Genomic DNA, 21,439 nt, shown 5'->3' on the forward strand with positions numbered 1-21,439 from the left:
TTTATTTATAAAGATTAAATTTTAAGGTTAATTTATTTATTATATTGTTTTAATCAAAAATCAATTCCTTTAATTAAAAAATTATATTTTAAAATCATCAAAGTTATATTAATTTATTTAAATAATCATATTTTTTATTCCAAAAAAAAAATTCACGTTCCAGAAAAACATAACTTCAATAAGAGCACTTGACTTCCTTATACAGACATTCGAATGTCATATTGTATTTTAGAAACAGAAGGCTTTCGTCCTGCCAGAGCAGTGACTTCCATATTTGAGCAGTCGACTTCTCAAAAATGAATTTGAAACAGAAAGTTTCTTCTCATTCTGAAAGTCACAATAGCCAACTACCCTGTCATGGCAGTCGACTACTGTCCTTAGGAACATTTTTTTTTTTACTTCTTTATTTTCTTGAACTGTTTTAACTTGATTTAGAACCTTGTCAACGCTTAAAGTTAGTTTTAAATACTTTGTTTCTCAAATCTTTAATCAAATTATCATATTTAATCAATTTATCTTTTAATATATTAAAAATATTTCTAACAATCTATATATAAAATAAATATAATTAATATTGATTTAAATTATAATCAATAAAAATTATTTAAAATGATAATTTAAAAATCTATTAAATAAATAAATTTATTTTGTGAATAAAAAATTATACGCACCCTGTTTTATATATTATTATAAATATAAATTATATTTTTTTCTTGATAATTGATATTTTATTCTATTGTCCAAAAAGAAGAAAGTAATATTCTGCTACACCCTAACTTTTACAGTGTTAATTTGTGAGTACAATAGAAGAGGGATTTAATATGGTAAATTTGTATGCAGTCCAAGGAAAGTAGAATGGGAGGATTTTCCTTTCAGAATCAATATTACCCAATCAAGCTCATCAAATCAGTTGCTTGGACTGCTGGTAATATTTGCTTGAACTGCTGGTAATATCAAAGATTTAAATAACGATCCGACAATAATATAGTGATCACTATTTCACGATCACATCACTATTCATCATCGTTATTAAAAAAAAAAAAGAGAGAATATGAATCTCATATATAACGAGCTTATTGTAATTACGAATTACGATGTAACGTTGAATAATGACAATAATGATATGTTATTGTCCATTACTCTGTTTTTCATTCAATTTTTTTTTAAAATTTAATTTTATTATGTTTAAAAACTTAAAATAAAAAAAGCAAGAAAAAAATAAAACATCAATTTATAAATTCAGAAAAAAAAATCCACAAAACTTAAACTTCTAAAAATATCAATTCTTTCAAATTCAACTTCAATTAAGATCAAGTATATATAGTTTAAGATAAGCAATTAATTCAATACTCAATTTTTTTTTTAAATTTGTCATGATTTTTTGTGTTTGGGATTAAATTGAGTTATGGTGCATTGGTAGAATGAGGCAGAAATTGTTGTGACTTAAAATGAGATACAAGAGATTAGAGTAAGACTTGAAATTGATGGAGATGAGCAGATAACAAAAAAAAAAAGAGAACTGAGAGAAGGCAATGAGAATGAAGGTTTGGAGAAAAAAAAATAGTAAATGTAAAGTGAATGGATAAGAAGTTGTATGAGTCTATGTAATTTAATCAAAAGGCAAAGTAATAGACTTTAGACTATTATTGTTAAAGATTATGAAACATGAAAACTGCCAAGTTTGATTTATTATAAGCCTATAAAAAGCAATTCTCTTTGCCTATAAATAGTAATACTCTTTCTTAATTTATAGATGTCTAATCACTTATTATTTGATTTATGCATAATATAGTTCGATAATAATTTGATGAATATGGTAATTAAATAATTAAATATATCATTTGTTATAATTATTTATTTTTTACATGTTTATTTATCTCTAATTATTTTTTAATAATCATATGAATAATTTTTTAAATATGAATATTTTATTATAAATATTTTTTCTTAAATAAATAAAACATATGATATGATATAAATTACTTTAAAAATTATAAAATAAGAGATTTTGTAATTAATAATTAAAATTATTATATTTTATAATAAGTTAAGTAAAATTTAAAAAAATTCACAATTACGATAGCTCAATGACTATAAAAGTCTTATTTACATCTGCAATCATGATAAATATAACGTGACAAAAAATATGATTGCTATCATAATTTAAATCTCTAATTAATATATAACAGAATCCTTTACCAAACAACTTTACAAAAAAATGGCTATAAAGCATAATTTTGACACATTTATTGGAAACCATATCTACTTTAAGTATGCCAAAGAACTTTTCGCATTTTGTCCCTAAACCAATTCCATAGCTTGAAACAAGCCATTTAGCGCCATCTGCATCATAATCCTAAATTATTATAGATATAAGATTATTATTATTATTATTAAATTATTGTGAAGAGATGTATGAGTAAAATTTCCAAATATATATTTTTTTAATTTTTAATTTATTCTTAATCTTCAATCTTTATTTATTTAACACATCTCAAAAAAATATAAACTTAAATCCTCTAATCCGTAATTTCAGAAATTTAACCAACAGACAGAGCTAATATTCATTTAGCTAAACTTTCCAAAGCGTTTGTTACTTGCAGTTTATATTTCCAACACGGGGGCAATGTGGGCATAAACTAAGAATGTAAAGGCATAAACAAACAGAAGGACATGTTAGCCCGAAGGACATGAATGCAATTGACGGCCAATCATCGTTTTACAACTTTATCCAAATAAATCGTGCAATCTCAAGCATATTAAGACGCAAAATTTTACCTAAAATAGCACAATTTATTTAGCTGAAGTGTAAATCAACGTGATCATTTATGCATTTATATTATATAAATTATTAATAATTTATATATTTATATTGTATTGTATATAAAAAATTATATATTATAATTTATATTGATAAAAAATAAAAAAATATATTTTTTTATCATTTATATAATTTTTATTAAAAATTTAAATTAAATTAAATTTATATTTTTATATTATATTCTTTTTATATTATCCCGTCACGACAAAACTAAGGAGGTTCATACTTTTACTCTTTGCACTTAACTCTATCACCCACTAAAAATGATCGCTCCAAAGTCCAAGTTGTGGGCAGCTGGCAAATCTGTGGGTACCTCCCTCGCCCCGCGAAAACGGAAGCTCTCACGTGCCACTTTCTCTCAACAGTGTCTAAAACTGTATACAAAAGACAACGTGTCCGAACGAGGGCTCCGTTTCTTTTTTTCTCCTTTTTATTTTCTGTAGGTGGAGACAATTTAGAAAGGACAATATCTACAAAATTATCGTAGCGTTGTTCAATTAAGACATTTAGGTAGGAATCCTGAAAACCAGAGAGAGAGAGAGAAAGAGATTTAACAAAGTCCGGTTGGGTTTTGAGGGGATTAGGAAGAGAGAAACGAGACCAGAAATTTTGTGAAATTATCTTGATTGTGGGGGATTTGGGGGTTGTGCAATTTTCACCCTGCATAATATTAAATGACAACAACAACCCTGTAATTTGGGCTTCAGTTTCTAATTTCTTATGCTTGGGCTAGGCTTTTTTCTATAATTTTGTGGCCTTTTCTTTTGTTATCTTTGGCAAGTTGGGTTTTATATTTTTTTAATTGCAATTGTGTTTTAATTTTTTTGTATTTATTATTTTTAAAATTTCAATTCTAATTAGAATATAAAAATTTCACATTTTACCGACGTGGCTGCAATTGTACTTTATTAGGTGGATAGCAAGACTAATTTAAAGAGCAGTGAATTGAGAAAGGGAGGAAATGCGTTGAGGAATAAAAGATAAGAAACGATCATACTTCGTAAGCCTGTTTTTTCCTTTTTCTCTTTGTATTTTTTTTTTCTTTTATTTAAGCTTGCAATGTCAGAAAATGTCTGAAATTCATGTTAACCAAGGGCTGAAAGTTTGATATCAATAACCAAAGGCCATCCATAAATTTCCAACTAGTTATGATATGCAAAGAGTTGAAGCATGTGATAAAAGAATGGCTTTGCTGTTTCTCCGGCCTAGTTTATGTCTTCAACATAATGAAACTCATTCTTGACTTCTGAGCATAACCAAATGACAATTGCAATGAGATCTTTCACTTTGGAGATAGAATCTGCATTTATCCATTGCCACATGAAGTTAAATGAAAACAACAGATTTGGAACAGACATCATCCAAGAGATAACTTGAGACAGAAGAATCTGATCAGAACTTCAGAATTTAGTGTGTATTAAATCTTGAATACTTCTTTGCCGTCCTTCAAACATGTGATTAATGTACATAGCTATAAGCCAAAGGAAGCTGCATCACGGATTTCTTTTAAATTTCATTTCTATTTGAGCATCATATCAGATCCTGCTAAATGCTCTGAATCATTACTACAGTATAGGTGCGAATAACCTATGCAAAAAATCAAGAGATCGACGATATCTAGAGTAATCACAGAACCAAACTTTTCTGCAATAAACAAAAACTCAATTCAGGGAAAGATAACCTGCTTACATTACTGATTGTAGACACCATTCAATGAAAAGTATTCCATTAAAAGAGAAAGATTGAACCATGTAGATAGCATTCAAAACAAGCAATGCAAATCTTTTTGCTCCTAACAACTATAGATCTAAAAACTGAAAGGAAACTATATACGCTACCGATTCTATATGACTGAAATAAGTGAAGGACAGTATTCAAGAAGCGCAGAAAGAGGAGAAAGAACAAATAATACGATTTGTTTGTTTGATGATAATGACTATGCAACATAGCATGATTAAAAATGCCTTAAGGTAATTATGATGCAGGCATACCGAATGAACTCCTCAAAATCCATTGATTAGAGTACTTTGGAACAGGAAAGAAAATCCTTGACCTCAGGTAGGTTGCCATTGGCGACGGGCAATTCTGAAGACTAAATCCAGTCAGTACCCTACTGAAACCTCAATAAGGTCAAGTGCCATTTGGAATTGTAATGAGGAGAGAATGATACAAATTTAGAGACTGGGAAATGCGTTTTTAAACCTAACAAACGGCTATACTTCGCAATTTTATGCATTAGGAAATAAAAATGACAGATGGAATTTGACTGCAGAAACTTATACGCATCCGGCGTCATTTCTAATTTCATTTCATTGACGGTTGATGAAATTTTCTTTTACATTTTTTTAAACCAAAAGGAAAAGAAAGAAAAATAATCAGGTAAAAATTGACTGAAAAAAAAAAAGCAGAAAACAGCATTAATAATAATAAGAAGAAAATAAATAAGAAATGCCTGGCTTTCCCATGTACGCCGCTTAAAATTTTTGGACTCCGATGAAATACTCATGGTATTGAAACGATGAACACTAGTATTCCTCCAAGCAAACCACACGCCAACGTCGTTGGAAATGCCTGATCAGTCGTCATAAGAGAAAACTCGATCAGAAACTCGAAGGCATCGCCAGAAAAATACTTAAACATGATATTATAACATTCAATCTCTTGCAAGCATGCGATAACATCATATTTCTTCTTCTTCTTCTTCATCACTTTCCGGGATTTTGACTACTCCTTTACAACCCAAATTTTGAAAGAAGAAAATAGAAAAAAAAGACTATTAAATCGTCAAAAAAAAAAAAGAAAATGGAAGAAGGGCGTTCCCAAGAAGATGATGAGAGTTTCCCATTAAAGGTGTTTTCAAAGGTGGAATCAAAAGGGTGGGCCAAAGCCGAAGAAGAGAGGAACAAGCAGGTCTTTTTGTTTCATACGTTGGGGTGGTTCCCTTTGTCTTCCCCCTGATCCCCACCCCACAAACGATCGGTCAATAGGTTTGGTTTTTTCTCTCTTCAAACTGGCCTTGATTCCAGGGCACATTATTCATATATCCAAGGTTTTGACAAAATCATTTTTATATATTATAGTTTTATTAATAAATTAAGGGTTCTCCCTAATTTTATTCTAATCTAATAATTTATTTAATTAATTGTTTGGATAGAAGGTTAACTGTATTATTTATTGGATTTAGTGTGACACTTGTTTGCTATATTTTGATAGATGGAACATGGTCTTCAATTTTCGTGATCTTCTAACAACTTTTTTTTTTTTTGTTTCCAGAGAGGTTGACAGAGCTGAGACCTTAATGGCTTGGTGGAAAAAGAGATTTATGTTTCCAGTGGGTTGACGTTTGTTCCTTGTTACTTGTTCTGTTTCTGAGATGTAGTAGGATTGAAGTTATATGCTTAACTGTTCTTGTTTTGGTTTGCACCAGGTTTCTACTCTTTCTGTTGGCTTTAGGTTGGGTGGTGAAAGCCGGCCAGTGGCTATGGCGGTCGTAAACTGTATTTAGAGAGAGGGAGTCTTGTGTTAGAGAGAGAAATTGCAGACAGAAAATGAGAGGAACATGAAGAAATAAATATTTATTTCTTAGACCAAACAGCGATGTGTGTGCTCTAATATTATTGCCTGCGTGACTCTCATGCCTTTCCGGAATCACGTCTCCTTTTGACTGTTGGTTCCCCTTTGTGCTTCTAGACTCTCACCTCCCTCCTTTTCCTTATTGTCTGCTTGTGTTGGGCTTGTGCACTGGGCCAAATAGTTGAACTCATTCAAATTTAATGGGCTGTTTTGTATTCAATCAGAACAAAATCCATTTAGTATGAACATGTAATGCATGGCCTGCTTACAATATATATAACATGATCGTTATTTGCTTGAGTTTACAATCTTATAATCATGAGTAAATTAATGATAAGAAATACAATAAAAAAATTTCTATTAATACAAAAATTTTCTATTAATATATTAAAAATCTTATTATTATATAATTAATAAAAATATTTATATTTACATTGAATATTTTTACATAAAATATATAACAAAATATTTTTATTGCCGTTTCCTTAATTCTTAAAAATTATTGTATCATTGTATGTATATCGTGTCGTATTCGCATTGTGTGTCTATGTTCGAGCTTCATAAAAATAGGCCTCGGAAAGAAGAAAGAGAAAATGTGACGCAATAAAAGACTAATACATTTGCCTTGCAATGTAACTCAGTTCCCATTGTCTCAATTCTGTTATTAGATTCAGAGTTCGATCAATTTCTTACTTGGTGGTCAACTTTACATTGGAAAAGATAGCCATATGAAGTGGAAGACTGATCTCTCCAGAGTCAGATTGGAGGATGGAGAGCGGAATAAGTTGATTTCTGTCCCTCTAACATTGCATGGATTTTAGGGCATTTACGTGAAAGTATTAAATACGGTTGTTGAAGCAATAATAAATTTTTGAAAATTTTTTATTAAAAATGATTAAATACAAATTAAAATCGAAAATTAAAATTGATAAATGAAAAAATCTTATTATATATATCAAGTGTGTAAAATTTGAAAAAATGTTAATAAATTTTGATATATTTTTAGATATATATTTTTAATAAAAATATTAACATAATTTTTATAATTGAATAAATAACGATCAAATTTTAACTCAAACAATATTTTTGATTTTTTTTTACGTATTATTAATTTTTATATTAAATTCTATCAATCTATTAATTTAAATTTTTTATTAAAATTTTTTTACAAACTTTATCTAAAAAAATTCATGCAAATCATGAAACCTGGACAAATCTCGTTTTACGGTCACTCTCAACTCTCAAGTCAATTGCGAAACTAAATGTCTGGACTCATTAACAATATTATGTGAAATAAGGAAAGTTTTACAAGAATTGCATGCATTTGGTTGCATTTTGTACTATCTGTAATTTTGTTTGTTTCATCATTGTCACCTCTCACTAATTTCCAGAGTAATTAATCAAATTTGAACGGTTCAAATATCATCAAATGTTCATGAGCATCTCCAATATATATATATATGATCACAACTAAAGTTATTCATTAGCATCTCATTAAGTATCTTTAGTATATATTGTTAGTTCAAGTGTAGAAAGTAATTTAAGAAAGAGTGAATGGATACACTCTAAGTTTTTTTCAAAATTAAATTTAAATAAATATAAGTGAAAAGAATGATAATATGAGAATTTATACCATAATGTAAAATTTATTCCCCAATTGTAACAATAAATAATTGCTCAATTGAGATTCTTATTGCATGACACGTTACTTAATAATTATCTTTCAATTAATTTTTGTTTTAAAATTTAATAAATCTATTCTTATTATTATTTAAAGTAATCTCCAAATCTATCCACAAATGACAAGTTCTAAGTCGTAAAAAAAATGTATTTTTTTTATTGTTGCAAAGAAGAGTTAATGTTCTTACAAGGGAGGAGAAGGGATGACGGAATCGAACTCACGCTTACATAACTTTCAATCAATCTCTTAATCACTAAACTAAAAAAAAAAATAAATTAAAAAATTTTTTTTTTTCTTTATTATCTAGATATAAATTTACTAAGAGGCTATAATTATGAAAAGATAACTTCCAATGAATTTGCTAAACCCAATATCAATAAATTTATTTGAGCGAGCCAAAAGGATGTACTGGGCAGAGCCCGAAACCGCCTACCAGTAAATAAAAATAAAAAGGAATATCCAAATCTATTACTATTCATAAGGGCATCCAGTTTGATGACATTTGTCATCTTATGATTGGATGTCTAATAATTTTTTATATTAATTAAAAATAAAAGTAAAACTAAATTGTTTAAAGTTTGAAAAAAAAAAGTAAAAAAGCTTCTAGATAAAGAAGTTTTGGGTAAAAAATACAAAAAATATTTAAAAATTAATAAAAATATTTTTTGATAAATATTTTTATTAAAAATTTACAAAAAAATTAAAAAAATCGATAATTGTTTGATGAGTGTCAATTAATTATCCCCTTAGAAGATTATTTTTCTTTTCTAATTAATGTTATACTTTATATTTATTTATATCTTCATACATAAATAAGAAAATATTTAAACTTAAATTCAAATAATTTATATTGTTTTAAAAATTAGATATTCATTGAAAGACAATTTTCATTTAATTTGGCTTTTGTTTTCCTTGGAATTTGCTTTAAAAAAGAAATAAAAAATTAATAACTCAATAAAAAAAGAAATTTAGATTTTTTAGAAGAAAACCTACTAAAGTATATTAATTTACCTATTTTTTACTAAATTAAATTAAATAATTAAAGATATTTATTTACCAAAAATCCTAAAATGAAAATTTAAAAGATGTTGAAATTTATGATTTTTTATATCTTCACACATAAATAAAAAATATATACATTTAAATTCAAATAATTAATATTATTTTAAAATAAAAATTAATCCCAAGCATAGTTGGGCAAATTTTCTAGTTATATATAAAAACTTAAGTGTGAATGAATTTGAAATTAAATAAAGGATAAGTGATAGAGAATTCTAATACAATTATTTATAAAAGTTCAATTTTTCTTGACATCCGCATCATTTTCCTTAATTTACTCATGTCAAGATGTCCAATCAACTATGTTATTCAATTATACAAATACATTTTGGAGGTTAATGTATAACCTCCACAATCTCTACTTTTTAAAATTGAAATATGACCTCTGAATAACTATCTTTTAAGAAAAAGATAGAAATCTTTAAATACCAAAATAAATTTTTATCAAAACTCACAAAAATATTCAAAAAGATATTTCACCCTTTAATCTCAAATAATTTTTAGGAATTACAAATACTTTTACAAACTAATAAACCTCTTAAAAATTGGATAATTTACCAAATAAGTATGAATAAAAAGAATAATAAAGATATATAATAAAAAGCATGAAGAATAAAGCTCAAAAAAATTAAGAAAATTTAATTTAAAAAACACACTTAAAACTTTTACCATTTCAAAATAATGATGAATTTAAAGCTAATATGTTATGTAAAGATGGATAGTAGAATTATTACTTCAACTGAATGCAAGTTCATGATAACTTATATATGTGCACATATATGGGATTACTCATGGATGATATGGCAGTGTGTCATTTCATATTGGTTAAGAAAGATGATTTGACGGCTTATGTGATATGATGATGTGGTAATTCTATTCATATTAGAAAAGACTAAATAGCTTTTGATTTTCCTTATTAGGATTGTATTAATAATTCTACTTGAGAGTAGGATTTGCATAAGATATAAAAGGAGCATTGATAGGGGAAAAAAGCAAGAATTTTACTTGAAGAAAAATTCTAAAATTTCTTTAAGAAAAAGAGACCAATTTGTGGAAAGCAAAGAAGAAGTGCAAGAGCATGCAAGTTGAAGTTCTTTTCAGAAGAATTCAAGTTCAACCGAACTTGTGAGCTACAAAGAAAGTCCATTATAACCGAACAGTTCTTAGGGATCCTTGGTTTATAAATACTTTGTTTTAGGTCTTAGAAAAGGATATGAGGTTATGGTGACAGGCCAATTTTAGCACTTTTTAGTTTTCGTTTTCTAGTTTTCTTTTAAAGCTTTCTTGTTCTTTAAATTTTTTGTTCTTTTAAATTTCAGTTTTTTCAACTTTCTTTTTAAATTTTCAATTCAATAAAATTCTATTTTTAGTTCTTTTCAATTCGGTTTAATTAATCTTGACGCAATTGATTTCATTGTTAGTTCATGCAATTTAGTTTTCTTAATTTTTGCTTAATCTAGTTGCTATCTTGGTTAATCTTTGATTAATAGTTACGGTTTATACTTACCGTTTTCATATTATTCTCTAAGTTGCATGTTTAGATCTTTATACAAGCTTTCGGTTATTGTTATTAGGTTTAGATTTATTTTATATTAATTCCAATTTGCGTGATATTTAGGTTCAATTAGTTAAATTGCATGATTAATTGCATAACAGTTTCAGTTTGCATGTTTTAATTTTAAAAACAGTTTATGTTTGTAATTATTAGATTGATTTTAATTTGAATTCTTGCATTTTTGATCTTTGGTGCATTCCGTAATTACTAATTTAGGTCTATTGCATCTATTGCATGTATTTAAGATTAATTCAATTTCAAAATAGTTCAGTTTGCACACTTTAGATTGATCTTAGGTTAATTTGTTGCATATTAGATCTAATTGCATGTTCTTAGGTTAATTTAGTTCATAACAGTTTGGTTGCATACCTTAATAATAATTAGTGTTAGATATATCTAGTTAAGATTAAATTTGCATAAATTACTTGTTGTTTAATTTAATTTGGTAAGTTTAATTTTGCATGTTATTGAGTTATTTAGCTTAGATTTTATTTTGTTTATGTTTAATTGGTTTATATTGGTTTTGGTTTTTGTTAATTTGTTTAGTGTTGCATGTTTAATTGGTTATTTAGTTGTTGCTTAGTTAATTAAATAAGATTTACTTAATGGTTTTCAAATTAATCATTCAAGTACATTCTAATTTATTATTTTGTGCATGTTTAAGATTAGTTGCATGTTTTAAGTATTCCTACATACTTAGATTTAATTGAATATGGTTAATTGCATGGTGTTTAGTTTCATATTGTTTTCAATTTTGTTATTTGGATGTTAATTGGATTTTCTTTCCATGTTCTTTCTATATTTAAGTTTTAGTTTTCCGTAATTCTAGTTAATTGATCTTGTTTCTTTTATTCACCTTCTATTTGCATTAGTTAAGAGTAAATTCATATTAGTTTTCGCACAAGTATAAGTAAAAGTGAGACACTTTCGGTATTTATTGCTCTCATATTTACAATTTTCGTGAGAAAAATTTTTTCTTTACTACTTGTACGATTTGTACACTTATAGATTCTCAATCATTAAAAAGTGTTCCAATCTTATACCTTGTCCTAACTTTCTGGCATGTTTGAGGATCCTGTATAGTATAGTTATATTGTTGTGAAAAATGCAAATCAAGACCAAGGTCACAAAGTTAGTTAACAGAAAGCAAATTTAAGGCAAGATTAAGACAAGATAAGTGTCAGATATACACAATTTTGAGATTTCAATATTACCAATGTGGCTAGTTTTTAAGACAGATCCATTTGCTATTTTAATAATTTGTTCATTAGGTACGAGTATCTTATTTTTAAACAAAAAAAGATTAACAGTCATATGATTTTTACAAGCAGTATTAAACAATCAAACATTACCTTATATAGTAGCAAACATGGTAAGAACAAGAGATCGAGATAATACTTAATTGAAGAAGGTTTGAAGATCAGTAATGGAGATTGTAATGGTTTCATAAGAAGATTCAGAAATATTTGATTTAGTAGTTATTGCTGTAGCAGTCTTGTTAATACAAGAATAAAAAATTCAACTACCATTTGGATAATATTTAGCTTTATATTTCTGAACATGATAATTAGTTCTCTCACATCATGAACAAGACTTGTGAAAAGTAAAACTAGCATTTTGCTGAGTAGCAATAATAATAATAGTATCAACATTATGAGTATATTATAAGTCTGACTTATACTCAATCTAGTTTTCTCATATATCAATTTCATAAGGGTATTATCTATAGTTCGTAAAAGGTGTTGGTGCAAAAATGAAGACATGAAATTCTCAAATTCATCTCAAAGTGCTATTAGAAATTAAATAAGACGAATTTGATTTTGATAATTAATAAAATTACTAGCATCATTTTCATTTTTGAATTCTGGTTCAAAATTCTCAAGCATGCCCTATAAATGTTGTATTTTAGAATATAAGTCATCAATCAATTGGCTAAGTTCTTGACAAATGCGAGATAAAATAGTCAAAATATGATTTTCATAAGTAAAAGTAGTAGAGTTATACCATATGGCAAGAAAATCCCAAGCATATTTAACAAGCTCAAATCTCCCCAAATATACATTGATAGAAGAAACAGTGGTGCTAATAAACCATATAAGAATTTGATGATTCTTACTTTTCCATTCCTTTAGTCGATCTATAAATTTATCAACAAATTTTTTTCCTTTTTTTTTGGTACTTTTCGTTCTGTGGTAACAACAAGTCATAAATAAGGTTGTAAATGAATCAAACATGAACGAATAAATATATATTTATGTTTGTTTATTTATTTTTAAAGGTGTTTGTGTTCAGTTTGTGTTTGTTAAGAAAATTGCTCTGTTTGTTCATGTTTGTTTGTTTGTTTAAATAATAGGTTGTTCATTTTCGGTTCATATTTATTTAATTAAGTTAAATGAGCTCATTCATGAATATTAAATGAACAATGAACACATTCATGAACAATAAATAAACTATAACCAAATAAATTTAAACAAATAAACCCTAAACAAACATAAATGAACCTAAACAAACATAAATAAATGAACACATTCATGAACAATAAACAAACTATAACCAAATAAATTTAAACAAATAAACCCTAAACAAACATAAACGAACCCAAACGAACATAAACAAACCTTAAAATAAGATTAAAGTAAATGATAAAAATATAATTTTATTAGTATTATTATAAACGAACAATAAATGAATAATAAACTAACAGTAAACGAATGAGTTTTAAATAAACCATAAACAAGTTTGTTCATGAACACAAATTAATTAATAGATAGCTGTTTGTGTTCGATTTGTTTAATAAACGAACGTACAAATGGTGTTCAAGATCATTTATTAAGCTTAATAAATGAACATAAACGAATAGAAACAGAACATGTTCATGAACGGTTTGTCGAAAACTCTATTTGCTTATACTTCTAGTCATAAATTCATTCCCTTTAGATAATTAAGCATAGTCGTAGCCCACTGATTGTAATTATTTTCATCAAGGATAATTAAAATTGGTTGAACAATCTCTCATTGAATACCTGCCACTAAGCTTTTGATTGAAAAAAAAATAAAATGGAGACATGAAAAGTTATATGTATTGACATAAAAGATGAATTTTAAAGATGGAAAGAGAGTCAAAAAAATTTGAAACCCAGAAGCCAAAATAATAAATTGAAGTTAGAAACAAAAAAGAACCAAGGATGTGAATAAGAAAATATTAGTTATTCCAAGGTGATTTACTTTTGAAATGAACTATTAGATTGCTCTAATACCATGATAAAAAAGAGAATAATGAGAACTTTTATTATAATTAATTGTGTTTTATAATAAAGCTTAAAGCCTATTTATACAGAGATAAAATGTTACAAAATAAAAAATATAAATAATAAAAATAATAACTAAATCAATTCCTATAATAAGCTAAATTAATACATAATATTCCCTAAATCAATATTAAATCAATTTAAAACATTACTAAAATATTACAAGAATAACATCATTAAAATCAATCTAGAATATTATTAAAATAATATCATTGAAATCAATTTAGAATATTATTAGAATATTACCAAAATATCATTTACAATATACAAACAGTGTTTTTGGATTGAGGGAAGGGGAAGGAAAGAAAAGTAAAGGAAACAAAACCTTTTCCCCTTCTTTGGATTAATTTAAAAAAAGAAAAAGAGATGAAAACCAAATAACTTTTGATTTTCCTTTTAAACTCAATTTTTTAATACCTCTATTTGGAGGAAAAGCTAGGGAAAGAAAAGTTGAAAATTTTATTTTTTTTATAAAAAGATTATTATATCCATATTTTTATTAATACTAAAAACTTAATAAAAAAACTAAGCAGATCACAGTCATCCTATAATTTTTTTAAAGCCATCTCATTTTTCAAGTAAGTTTTACATATCTCTTTTGATATAAAATTTTTTTATAATTTTTGGCTATTTGATTTTGATGAATGGTTAAATATGAATAGACATATTTTTTGGGTTTATGAGATGTCAGACTAGTTTAAAATTTTTTATTATAATAATTATTGTTAATATTTTGCTATATAGATGGATAAATAAAGAAATGAGACTATTTATATGACAACAATTGTGAGGTTAAACAAGATAATAAATATGTCATGGTCCATGGGTGCTTTAAAATAACAGGTAATAAAAGGTTATAATTAGAAAAATTATTATAATGAATCATTTTTTTTCTTTTTCACTCTTTATCCAAACAATGATTGTTAAAATTTATTTTCTTTCCTTTCTCTTATTAATTTTAATTATCCAAACAAGAATTACATGTGTCTTTTTCTTTCTTTTAAAAACCTTCTTTTTCTTTTTTTTTTTTTTAAATATTTATCCAAATATAGCGTAATTGATTGTTATATAATATTAGACGTTTCAGTTTTCATGAAAGTTTGTACATGTGAGATGTCACAATTACTCACATGTATGTCATCAACTCCTGTAATGGGAAAAAAGTACTTGAACCAAGCAGCCAAACAATGCAAAATTAGTTAAATATGTCTCTTTACCGAACAATGTTAAGACGAGGCGATAAAACAATCAAGTAAGAACCCATGCTGCAAGCTGATCCTTGTTCTTTTCATTGGTAGTTTCAGCAAGGTCTCTAGCTGCCACTTCCGAAGAAATGAGAAGAACAACAGATTCTAAAAAGAGAAAGGAGGAGGAAACTCATAGTTAATTTCTTGTCATGGTAAACAATCTCTGACGAAAGTATTTGGAGAAGGATGCTTAAACTAAGCCAATCCCTATCTCTATTTATAGGCTCTAGATCGAAGAGAAAGAAGAAAATGTGACGCAATAAAAGATTGTGTAAAATATCTGCCCTCCCAATGTAGTTGACTGTTGAAGAGTGACCAAACTACTCAATCTTATTAACTCAGTTACTCAATTCTGTTATCGGATTCAGAGTTTGAAGAATTTTTTCTTGTGGGTCAACTTTATGTGGGAAAAGATAGCCATATGAAGTGGAAGACTGATCTCTCAAGAGTTAGGATGGAGAGCAAAATAAGTTGATTTCTGTCCCTCTAACATTGCATGGATTTTAGGGCATTACGTGCAAAAGTATTAAATATGGTAGTTGGAGCAATAATAAATTTGTGAATTTTTTATTAAAAGTGATTAAATAAAAAATCAAATTTGATAAATTAAAAGATCTCATTATATAAATCAGGTATATAAAATTTGAAAAAAAATTTAATAAATTTTGATATATTTTTTAGATAAATATTTTTAATAAAAATATTGATAAAATTTTATCATTGAATAAGTAACAATCAAATTTTAATTATAAATAATATTTTTTATATTATTGATTTTTATATTAAACTATATCAATCTATCGATTTGAATTTTTATTTAAATTATTTTTAAAAATAAACTCCACAAACTTTATTTAAAAGTTTTTATGTAAATTTTATCCCCAATAAATCCAGACAAATTTCGTTTTCAGGTCACTTTCAACTCTGAATTGTCAACCTAAATGTCTGGACTCATTATCAATATTATGTGAAATAAGGAAAGTTTTACACGAATTGCGTGCATTTGGTTGCATTTTGTACTATCTGTGATTTGCTTGTTTCATCATTTTCTTCTCTCACTAATTCCTTGAGGAATTAATCAAAATTTGCAAACTAATAAACCTCTCAAAAGTTGGATAATTTGTCAAATAATTATGAATAAAAAGAAAGATAAATATATACAATAAAAAGCATGAAGAATTAGAGATCGAATCAATTAAAAAATTTTAATTTGAAAAACACATTTAAAATTTTTATTATTTTAAAATAATGATCAATTTAAAATTAATATATAAAAAAAAACATTTATTTTCTTTACGGATTAAATTGTACTTAAAATCTCAATTATTATGAGATTCATTTGAATTTTTATTTTTACTTTTTCATTTCAAACGCTTTTAAACTTTAATACATAATGCATTTGTGTTATTTTTATTCAGTTAAAATTTATTATTTTTGTATCATGATCACATATGAATTAAGCAATTTGAGCAAATAAACTAATAATTCTTTAGAATTTTAAGCTTAAGATTAGGAGAATTTTTAAGTTCTATTTGAATGCAAAACAAAAGCTCGAACTCGATTAATCCTTAATTAAATTGACTCGAAATCAAAATTTCATCTTAATTCACTTAAAATCTCTTTAAAATTATTGTTTTTAAAAAAGGAAAAATGCCCAACAAGTCAATTAGCCAGGACTTTCTTCTTCCATGCTTAAACCAAGAATTGAATATAATATTTTCTTGTGGGTGAGTGAAGGAATTCGATCATTCTATGGGTCTCATTGTTTTTGTTTAATCACTTCCCCTGCCTTACTAATTTATAATACAATAGGTCAGATCATAATTTTTTTTAATTTAAAATTGTCGTATACTTGAAGCTGAAAAAGGAGAATTTGGAATTTTGAGCTTTTGTTGATGGTAAATTTCATAATTTTAGACGTGACATGATAATATTACATAAAATAATAAAAAAATTTAAAATAATACAATTTAAAATTAACAAAAATAGTAGAATTTAGCAAATATCGAAAACTATATTTTATATTTAATATATCAAAATGAATTGTATACATAATAATTTTTGTATTTTACATATTTTTTATGCAAAATAAATATGACGTAAATACATAAATTATCTTTTTTAGTTAAAGGTTCTCCCCTTACTTGATTTTTATTCCTTTTTTCTCTGGTTCATGTCTTTCAAGATGTTGCGAAGCCCATTGAATCTTTAAAACCGAAAGGCAATTTCAATTTGTAAGAATAACTCAATTCTAAAACCCCACATAAGCATTTGTTCCTACCTATTTGGGGTTTGATTCCTTTCTCATTTTAAAATATTTTTACCATATTATTCTATTGTGAACCTTTTGTATCTAATTTAGAGTAATTATTGTCATAATAATTTTTTGTTTAGGGGAACTCAATTGCTAGGCTTTGTAAAAATTTTCGGAGTTGACATCAATCTTTTTATAAGGTGTGATTGATAATCTAAAATATCATCTTTTAGTAAAAAAAAAAAATTTAAAATTAATTAAAACTTACTAAAAGAAGTTTAGGTTTGCAAAATCAGGATTAGGTTCGAAAATACGGTTACGAGTGAGGAATGTATTAAAACCCTTACGTCGTCCGTTCGAAGAACGGTATTATTTAAACATACATAATCCTATAATTTTGATAGCATGATCTTTTTTATTTAAGTTTAATTTCTTAAAATTTATTTTAAAATATTTTTCTCTGTTTTGAAATTAACATTACTATTATTATTTCGTATTCTATAAATTCTCTAACGCTTTGATGAAATTTATAAAAAAATCACTATTTAGAAAATATTTCGAGAAAATTGACTATTCACAAAATTCTCGAAACTTCGTCATAAGATATTTTAATTATTTGTTTCGAAAAAAATTTTAGAAACATCCCGACTCTTTGGTGAGTTCTTAAAATTTATTAAACAAGTTTTAAGATTATCTCTACTCTTCGGTGAAATCTTAAAAGTTTTAAACAAGTTTTAAGATCATTTCAATCTTTTGACAAGATCTTAAATAAGATCATTTTTTTTTGTATTTAAAGGAATTAATTAATTAATTTTTATTATGATTATTTAAAAAAACTTTTTATTATTTATTAATTATTTTTATTATAAAAAAAATTTAGATTATCCTGACTCACCGGAAAAATCTAAATATTTATATCTTGCTCATATTAAAGAAAATCGAACTCTTTCAATTATATATATATATATATATATATTTTAAATATTCTCTAAATCAATCTTTATTTTAGTAAAAATAATTTTAGATTATCCCAACTCTATGGTGAAATCCAAAAAAATTATTTTTACTTGCAATAATTAAAGAAACTAAACTCTTTTAGCTTTATTTAAAAATTACATTTAAAAGATTCATTTAAATAATTTATTTTTATTTTATTTATCATTTTTTATAATTTAATTTTTTTTAGCAAAAATTATTTTTTAAATTATCCCAACACTTTGGTGAAATCTAAATAATATTTTTGCTTGTAATAAAATTTTATTTTCATTAAAAAAGTTATTATTAATTTTTTATATTATATTTTTAAGTCCTTATATTATTTTAGTTTTATTTTTATTTTAAGAATTATTAATATAAAATAATAATAATAATAATAATAATAACAATAATATCATGAAAAAAAATCAACATAAAAATCAATACAAAATAAATAAAATCAAATCAAAATAGAAAATAAAAAAAAAAGAAAAACCTACGAAACGGGTCAGTTGGCGCGTGGGTCGAGTTAGGTTCGGACACCCAAAATGGCGTTGTTTTGGAGGGCCTATAAAATGCATGTTTTAGTTTTTTTTTTTTTTCTTTCCCTTCTTTTTCTAGAAATTTAACCCCTCTCGTCGACCGCCGTAAAACTCAATTTTCGGCTAGTCATCACGGTGCACCGGTGGTTAAAAACTTCAATGACGTCGAAAATTTCAAAGATCCTAGATTCCTATGGCCGAAAAATTCAACTGTCACCAAAAAATTTAAATTTTTTCAGATTCTGGTGTTGAAAATTCAAACTTTTCTAGTTTCCAATGACCCAAAAAAATTTTCAAAAATTCCCCCAATGATCCTTTTTGTTTTTTAAACACTTTTTCAAGCTCAGATTTTTCAAAAAAAAATCTACAACTTCCTAGATTGAGATTTCATTTTTAGGAAATTTTTTTTTTGTTTGTTATTTTTTTTTAAATTGTGTGTTCCCCCTTTTTTGTTCTCTCTCTCTTTTTGTTTTTGCAGAACATAGCTCTATTTATAGAGCTCTTGGGATTCAAGACCTCAGATCTTCTGTGATCTTGTTTTGTGAAAAATTTATGTCATCCGGTGACTTTTGGTCACTGGATTTGATGTTATCAAATTAGGTAGTGTCAAGGAGAAACTTAGATCACTTTGACAACTTGATTTCGATTGTCAAAGTTGAAATCAAAGATTTTTTTTTATTTTAAATATTAATAATAATAATAAACAAAACTATATAATAATAATAATAAAAAAAAAAAACAAAATTAGTGCCTACAATTATTATTAGGTAAAAACTCAAAACCCCTTTATTGTTAAATAAAAAAAATAGAGACATTAAAATTTTAAAATTCTGGTCAATGAAAACTCTGTCTTATTAAGAAAAATTAATCTTGTTTGAAGTTTGCCATTACTTTTTAGAATTTATATTTTTTATTTAAAAAAAAAGATACGAAACCAGATTATTTAATCACTCAATTAAATACTCGGATATAAAATTTTTATGTGAAATTTAATTGTTTAAAAAATAATAAAGATTATTATCAAAACTATAAACACATAAAGACAATGATGCTTTACGTAGCGCATCGCAAAAGCAGATGGCATTGGCACATTCTTAACGGAAAAAAGAAAGCGTTGAATGCAGGAAGTTGTCAAATATTTTGTGGTGGTGGAAGAATTGGTATCAGTTCTTGTTCATTTAGTGGAGAAAAGAACAAGAAAAGAAAAAGAAAAGACAAGAAAAGAGGCACTACTTGTTTGGTTGGTGAGGGAATAATCAATCTATGGGTCATTGGTTCCCATTTTTCAGTGTTTGAACTAAGGCTTGCTTGAACTTGTGGTCAACGTTTCTCTCCTGACAAGAATGTTCCTTTTCTTTTTCTCTTTGGTGGCTTTCTACACGTTGTGATTCCATTGGATTTTTTTGCTTTACAAACCGAAAGGCAACACCGAATCCTTGTACAAAGCCCTTGTTCATACACAAACACAAAACCCAACAAGAAAAAAAAATGCTATATGCTTTGAGTTTTTCAAAATATTTTGATTAACCTTTTGGTTTGAGTCTATAAAAATTAAATAATTAATTTATAAAATTTAGATTCGATTTTTATTTTCGATAATTTTTTTTAATGAACTAGAAATGAAAGTACTATTTGTCTCAGCCAGCATATTTGGACTAAATCTAAGAAACAAGTGACTCAATAACTGTAAACGCGGTGGGCATCAATTATAAATATGCTTAACATCCAACTTCCAATTCCAAACCACTAAGATCAAAACATTTTCTTGTGTTTCTTATAGTGTTTAAAGTGTCAGCTTTTGAGGATCTACTGCTTGAGGAGTCGAAGAGCAGGATGAGTGTGGAAGTGTTGGACAGTGCTACAATTGTTAACTTCGTTGAAGATGAAGAAGCATTCAACATCTCAATACGGGATCGGTTTGTTCACCTTGACACTGACCGTGATGGACTCCTCTCCTATACAGAGTTGTTGAAGGAGTTGGAGAGCTTGAGGCTCTTCGAAACTCACTTTGGCATCGATGTTAAGACAGACCCCAAGGAGCTTGCTCAAGTTTACAATTCACTGTTTGTGCAGTTCGATCATGACTCGAATGGGACGGTGGATTTGGAAGAGTTCAAGGCAGAGATGAAGAGGATGATGCTGGCTATGGCTAATGGGATGGGATTCTTGCCTGTTCAAATGGTGTTAGAAGAAGGGAGCTTCTTGAAAAAAGCAGTAGAGCATGAATCCACCAAGCTAGCTTCTTAAATATATTCATTCGGAACCTTGGCTAAATCCTTCTTCAGAGTAGTACTGATCTATGTTATTGTTTTTTTTTTTTTTTTTTGGTTTTTATTTCTTTCACCAATTTCCTATGTTTTCTCAAAACTAACTACATCAGCGGAATAAATGGAGCGAACTATTTTGTTATTGCGGATAATCACG

General features: G+C 26.6%; 1 protein-coding gene across 1 annotated transcript; it reads left to right on the forward strand.

The window, feature by feature from the left end:
• Positions 1 to 20,743: 20,743 nt before the first annotated feature.
• Positions 20,744 to 21,434, forward strand: LOC111314534 (uncharacterized). Its single transcript, XM_022915978.2, has one exon. The coding sequence runs from the start codon at positions 20,849 to 20,851 to the stop codon at positions 21,260 to 21,262; it is 414 nt and encodes a 137-aa protein (XP_022771713.2). The 5' UTR covers positions 20,744 to 20,848; the 3' UTR covers positions 21,263 to 21,434.
• The last annotated feature ends 5 nt before the right edge of the window (positions 21,435 to 21,439 follow it).

The sequence above is a fragment of the Durio zibethinus genome, chromosome 23 (genome assembly GCF_047325235.1).
Source record: "Durio zibethinus cultivar Kanyao isolate XHJ-2024 chromosome 23, ASM4732523v1, whole genome shotgun sequence".
Taxonomy (NCBI): domain Eukaryota; kingdom Viridiplantae; phylum Streptophyta; class Magnoliopsida; order Malvales; family Malvaceae; genus Durio; species Durio zibethinus.

Coding starts and splice junctions, on each gene's coding strand:
- LOC111314534 (XM_022915978.2), top strand. CDS start 20,849: ATGAGTGTGGAAGTGTTGGACAGTGCTACAATTGTTAACTTCGTTGAA.